This window comes from Etheostoma spectabile, unplaced genomic scaffold (genome assembly GCF_008692095.1).
Source record: "Etheostoma spectabile isolate EspeVRDwgs_2016 unplaced genomic scaffold, UIUC_Espe_1.0 scaffold333, whole genome shotgun sequence".
In the NCBI taxonomy this organism is placed as follows: domain Eukaryota; kingdom Metazoa; phylum Chordata; class Actinopteri; order Perciformes; family Percidae; genus Etheostoma; species Etheostoma spectabile.
Window position 1 is genome coordinate 39,404 of NW_022605586.1, and position 5,894 is coordinate 45,297.

Consider the following 5,894-nt stretch of genomic DNA (forward strand, 5'->3'; position numbering starts at 1 on the left):
TAACTTGTAGCCAGCAGTGAACCAACTTTGTTAACTCTCGTTAGCATTTTGGAGGCTACTTCAGACATCACAGAAGTCTCTTGTTAGCATCTCAGAGGCTACTTCAGACATTACAGAAGTCTCTTGTTAGCATCTCAGAGGCTACTTCAGACATCACAGAAGTCTCTTGTTTGCATCTCAGAGGCTACTTCAGACATTACAGAAGTCTCTTGTTAGCATCTCAGAGGCTACTTCAGACATTACAGAAGTCTCTTGTTAGCATCTCAGAGGCTACTTCAGACATTACAGAACTCTTTTGTTGGCATCTTTTATGCTACTTGTCGCAAAGTGATGAATCAAATCTGTCAAATCTGCACTCCAATCACATCGGGCAGTGACAACAGCTCAGCGACTCAGCATTCAGTAGGACCATCTCCGGGGTCCCCGGCAATCGGCATTTCATGTAACATTCAACAGAGAAACTGTCTAAAGCAGTTCTTCCAAAAGAGCAGTTCTTCCAAAAGAGGACAACAGATCATAAACCGGCCGCCGCGGCTGTTGGAGGCGATTTTATGTTTTAGGATCATCAGGAGACTGGGAGGGGTTTCAACATGACTTGGTGTAAATATATACGGGGGGGGGGGGTCAATGTCATCCCGATACAATATTATTGCAATATTCTGTGATATATTGCTAATGTCAATTTATAACCGTTTTTCCAACTTCTAATTTTTTCCCAATTTCAAATGACGTCCCCAAGAGCAAACTTTGTCAACATCTGTTTTATCTAAGAAGAAACATTTCTGTTTATTATTGTTATTGTTATATTATTGTATGTTATTGCTGCAAAATGGGATAAACTTCACATATATAATTTAATATGTAATAAAAGATCCATACTTGGTGCCTGTGTATTGATACAGTATTGCCACTGAAAAAATGGCGACACTATGCTGTATCGATCCCCCCCACTACCAACCTACCTACGTGGATGTTTGCCCTTTCATACTTCTCACTACGGCGTAAATTCACACGTCATCGCTAGGTAATGCAAGTCAATGAAGGCCAAAAGGCTTAGATATACAGGCTAAAAAGCGAGTATGCGTCTTGATAACACGTTAATAATGGCGTGTCATACGTACGCCATGTCATGAGATCAGTCCGGGGGGTTTAAATAATTGATTCTCCAATTTAAATTTATCTTTGAGAGATCTGATATCCATCCACAGTATCTGCCTTCTCACCGCGGATGTACACGTTACAGTACTTTTACTTTTCGGGCTCAGATCTTGATGTAGACACGAACCAGGTGAATTATTAATTAATTTGAGGGTTGCTTCTTGCTTGTACAATTTACTGCCTCATACTGCCTGAGCTCATTAATATTCATGAGCTGGGTAAAGAATGCTGATAGGCTAGCTGTTAGCCAATCAGAGTCAAGCAGCTTAGAATATTAATGAGAACTGGCCCAAATGGAGCTGAGGGTTCTATACCACGCTAGAATGGCTTGAAACAAGGTAACCATGGTAACCAAGTCCATGATGGGACTTCAGACATTACCACAAAGTCATGAAATATGGGTGGCAGGGCACCTTTAATAATCAAGTAACTTCGTCATTTAAGTTCAATACCTTAAGGAGTAGATCTCATCAGCGTCAGAGAGCCAATCAGCACCCAGCAAGCTTCTACCAAGATCTACTAATGTCTGTGATTGGCTATCTAGCGTTACACAACGCAGAAACACGCAGGAAGAACTCGACGCAGACAGAGACGGGGCTCACAAAGTCGGAGCTGGGACATGGTTGTTTAGGGGAACACTTTGAGCCGCGCCCACGCTGCAGTCACATCTCTTTAGCTTTACGGTTGACCTTTTTCTGTAAAGTAGCTACCTTCGTAAATGTTGTAATATTTAAAGAGTTTTGGCGTTTTTCCATCACATGGTACCTACTCTACTCTAATCTCCTTTTTTAGTTTTCCATTCTGATAAAAAGTCCCTGGTACCTGCTAACTGGTACTTTATGTAGTAGTACGTCAGTCGAGGCTCCAAGCTGCTGAGGAGATACCAAAAGGTGACGTGAAGACCACAGGCTACTGATGGGTCGGAGAGAATCGCATCTAATCACTGCAGACGCCGCTTCATCCTGCCGCTTGTGTGTTTGAGGAAATATTTCAAAGTTCAGCACAGAGGGACATTTTGTTGTTTTGACTTTATTTCATCTTCAAGGATTCTATGTCTTTATGATACCTATTTCTCTTCTTTTTTTACTCCATTGTTTTTTTTTTTTATCTGGAAAGCACTTTGAAATAAAGTGTATTAACCCTTGTGTTGTCCTCCCGGGTTTTTTAGTTTTAACTAACACCACCTTACTAGTTTCACACTACTTTTTGGAATTTATGGTCAATAACCCTCATTTATATAGAATTATATTTAATATTTGAGTAAAAAAAAGCAGAAATTATTAATTCTTTTGACTACTGTATGGAATACAATCTATTTTTTGTGATCAATATGGTTAAAAAGAAACCCATATTTCAGATATAGACAGATATATTTTTTAAAAGGGTCCAATTTGACTCGAGGACAACAGGCAGGTTATAATATTATCACACTCAGCTTCCGTCACATGCAAACGCTTCAGTCGGTCTGGTTTTTCCATTTTTTTTCTGAACAGTGTGAAGAAACTTCTCCAACAAGTACCAAAGTAATCAGACTGGCTCTCCGCGTGTGAAGGAAGTTAAAAGTTTGAGGTTTGTGCGTATCAACGTAAGTGCAACTTAAGATTGAGGAAACTTGTGAGGGAGAACAAAAGAAAAGAAAACGGAGATCCCAGTGCGACTAAAAGAAAAAGGAGGCTATTGGCTCTCTAAGGGACGTCTACGCGGCGGACCGATGTGCTGAGTCGTGCCGTCATGCCACAGAGGGAGAAAGAGAAAGGTGTCTGTCGGTTTGGGTTTGCGGAGGAGTGGTGGGCAGCTGTGGGCGGGGCAGAAAAAGAGTTTGGGGCGAGGAGGTCAAAGGTCGAGCATTCTTTTCTCCTTAGATGGGCAGCTGGAAGGTGATGTCCACTTGAGCTTCCTTGGCTAGCGAGACGATTTCAGAAAGCTTTACAACCTGCAAGCAGACAGAGATAAAGTCAAGGATTGTTGAAGCATTACATTGATAGATAGATAGATAGATAGATAGATAGATAGATAGATAGATAGATAGATAAGGTCCCTGACAAAAGTCTTGTCGCTTATCTATTTTGTAGAAACACCTGCATTACCTGACTTTTAATTAATCAATTGGTGTAAGAAATAGCTCATATGAAAACTAAAACCCTCCCAAATGATGTTCAATGCACTGAAATAAATTAGTTTCACTAAAAAAAGATTTATTATTTAAACAGACAGAAAGGTCAACTTTGGCAAGCAAAAGTTTTCGCCTACATAAATGAACAAATTTATTAAAAATACCTAAAATATGTCAGCAAATTAAATAGTGGTGCTGTGGATTCAAATTTATATCTTGTTGACTTCCATGAGCTTGAAGGACTGCATCCATCGGTTTGGCAAGGATTCATACAATGTATTGATGAAGTCATCAGGAATAGCTTGGAAAGCATCTTGCATGCCTCCCAGAGTTCATCAATATTCTTTGTTTGGTCTTCCATGCTTCCTCTTTCATCCTACCCACATATGCTCAATGATGTTCATGTCTGGACTGGGCGGGCCAATCCTGGAGCATCTTGATCTTCTTCGCCTCGAGAACTTTGAAGTGAGATGGAAGTCTGCGATGACACCATCCTGCTGGAGATTGGCCTCTTTTATGGTTGAATATAAGAGGTAGCTAAGTTTCTTGGTATTTGAGACATTGAGTTGCCTCCCACCCTCAGATCTCTCGCACCCCCCATACTGGATGTTACCCAGACCATGATTTTTCCGCACCAAACTTCACTGTTTTTCTGGGTGAATCTTGGATCCATGCGGGTCTCCAGTAGGTCTCCTGCAATATTTGCGGCAACTGTGGTGTAATTAACAGAAATTAATCTGAAAAAAATCCACTTTCTTCCACTTCTCCAGCGTCCATCCTTTTAGCAGGCTGTGGGCCTTGGCAAATGCCCATAGTTTTTTCAATTGTCTTTTGTTTAGTGCTGGCTTCTGCACTGATTCAACCATGGAGGCCATTTCAGATACAGAATCCGACAAACTGTTCGGTTGACACAGGGACTTCAGGGGACCAGTCTGGTGGAGCTCTGCTGCAGTGGAAATGGGCTGGCCTTGTTTTTCAAGCCAACAAACGGTCCTCTCGAGCAGTTTCTTGCGGGTCTGCTGACCTGGCTGTCAAAACGTCTCCAGTGTCTTCAAATGTTTTTTTATCCTCTGTACATGACGCTGAGACACATTGAAGTGTCTGCCACATCAGAGTGATCTGGTCTTCAGCCTCTTGATAATCCAACTTTAGCCTCAGGGTGAATCTTAGGCAGTTTGCAGATTCTAGTTGCATTGATGTGAAGGTCTAGTGTACTGGGGGTGTTTTATATCACACCTGAGACCTAATTGATCCATTATTATACAAGTGAGCTCATATGACAAGTTCGACCACTTGTCTTACAAAATTGACTCAGTGGCTTTACCAAGCTGTAATATTATAATACTTTTTGACAGTTTCTTTTACACTGAAACTTTTACAAAAGCTGTTGGGATTAAAATGAGCCATTTCTTGTAAATAAATCTTGATTAGAAATATATTTCAGCAGCACTTCAGGTCAATTTGTACACAAGCGACAAGACTTTTGTCAGGGACTGTAGAGTAGAAGGGCAAACTATTTTTCAACCGCATTTTGTAAGACCAGCGTTTTTTCTTTATGTTAAAAACAATTTTTTTATGTTGAGTTATGCAATAAAGAAATGGATCATTGTGACACTAAGAGCGAATGCGCATTGATTTACTGACCGTGCCTACAAGGGATGTCAGACAGGATGTCTTTTAGTTTACCGTAATTCCTCAAATAAAGACCGGTAGTCAATTAAAGCCATACCTCTGATAGTGGCCGGGGGTACTGTACTGTGAATTTTATTCTTTTATTCTGGTATTTAATGTGTTTTTGATTGTTTTTAATTTTATATGAATTTGTACGAATTGTGTTTTGATGTTTTATGTGAATCACTTTGAGTTGCACTGCTGCTGAAATGTGCTAAACAAATAAAACTGCCTCGTCTTGGGCTGCACAATATATCCCGATATAATTTATATCGTAATCGCAATATCAACCGGCGCCATGTAAGGCTGCAACACGTTGCAAAAGACAGAGACAGTTAATTAAAAGAAAATATCAGTAGAAAACTGCACTTTGAAATGTCTGTCTGTCTGTCTCTCTCTCTCTCTCGCGCTCGCTCTCTCTCTCTCTCTCTCGCGCTCTTTTCCCTTTAATGTCTTCAACTGTCCTGTATAGAGGTGAAAATATTCTAAATATAGTGTCTCCGTAATCTGATGCAGGCGGTATGTGTACGTACCATTTTGGCGGCCTCGTCCAGGTCGTCACAGGCCAGGATTTTCAGTGGACTGGCAGCAATCAGAGCTTTGGCATCGTCCACTCTGGTTCCTTAAAAAGCCAAATAAAGAAATTGTATTTGATCAAATGGGGGTCTCTACGTTGAATCGAGTTTTAGCTGCTGCTGAGACAGAAATCTGTCCTAACGTTATTTTGAGTTTGCAGCGTTTTTAAAGACAATTTCTGCCTTTTACTAGCATTCTTCCACAACTGTGTGGTTTCAATTTAATCCTTACAGATTAGAGTCTGATCGATATATCGTTGGGCCAATATAAGGCATTTTCCAATAGATCGGTATCTGCATTTATAATGGCCGATTTAAAATAAATAAATAAATATACTGTAATAAGTATTTGAACACCCTGCTATTTTGCAAGTTCT

The 5,894-nt window shown here is 40.4% G+C and overlaps 1 protein-coding gene across 1 annotated transcript in view; it reads right to left on the bottom strand.

Annotated features, from left to right (window-relative positions):
• The window catches only part of LOC116686215 (succinate--CoA ligase [ADP-forming] subunit beta, mitochondrial), an 83,086-nt gene that overhangs the window by 739 nt on the left and 76,453 nt on the right, over positions 1-5,894 (bottom strand). The window contains exons 7-8 of the mRNA XM_032511194.1: positions 5,476-5,564; positions 1-3,091 (exon numbers count right to left, since the gene is read on the bottom strand). The exon at positions 1-3,091 is cut by the window's left edge and continues 739 nt beyond it. Of these exons, the coding sequence (XP_032367085.1) occupies positions 3,017-3,091; positions 5,476-5,564 (164 nt within the window). The 3' untranslated portion in view covers positions 1-3,016. The remainder of the gene's footprint in view (positions 3,092-5,475; positions 5,565-5,894) is intronic.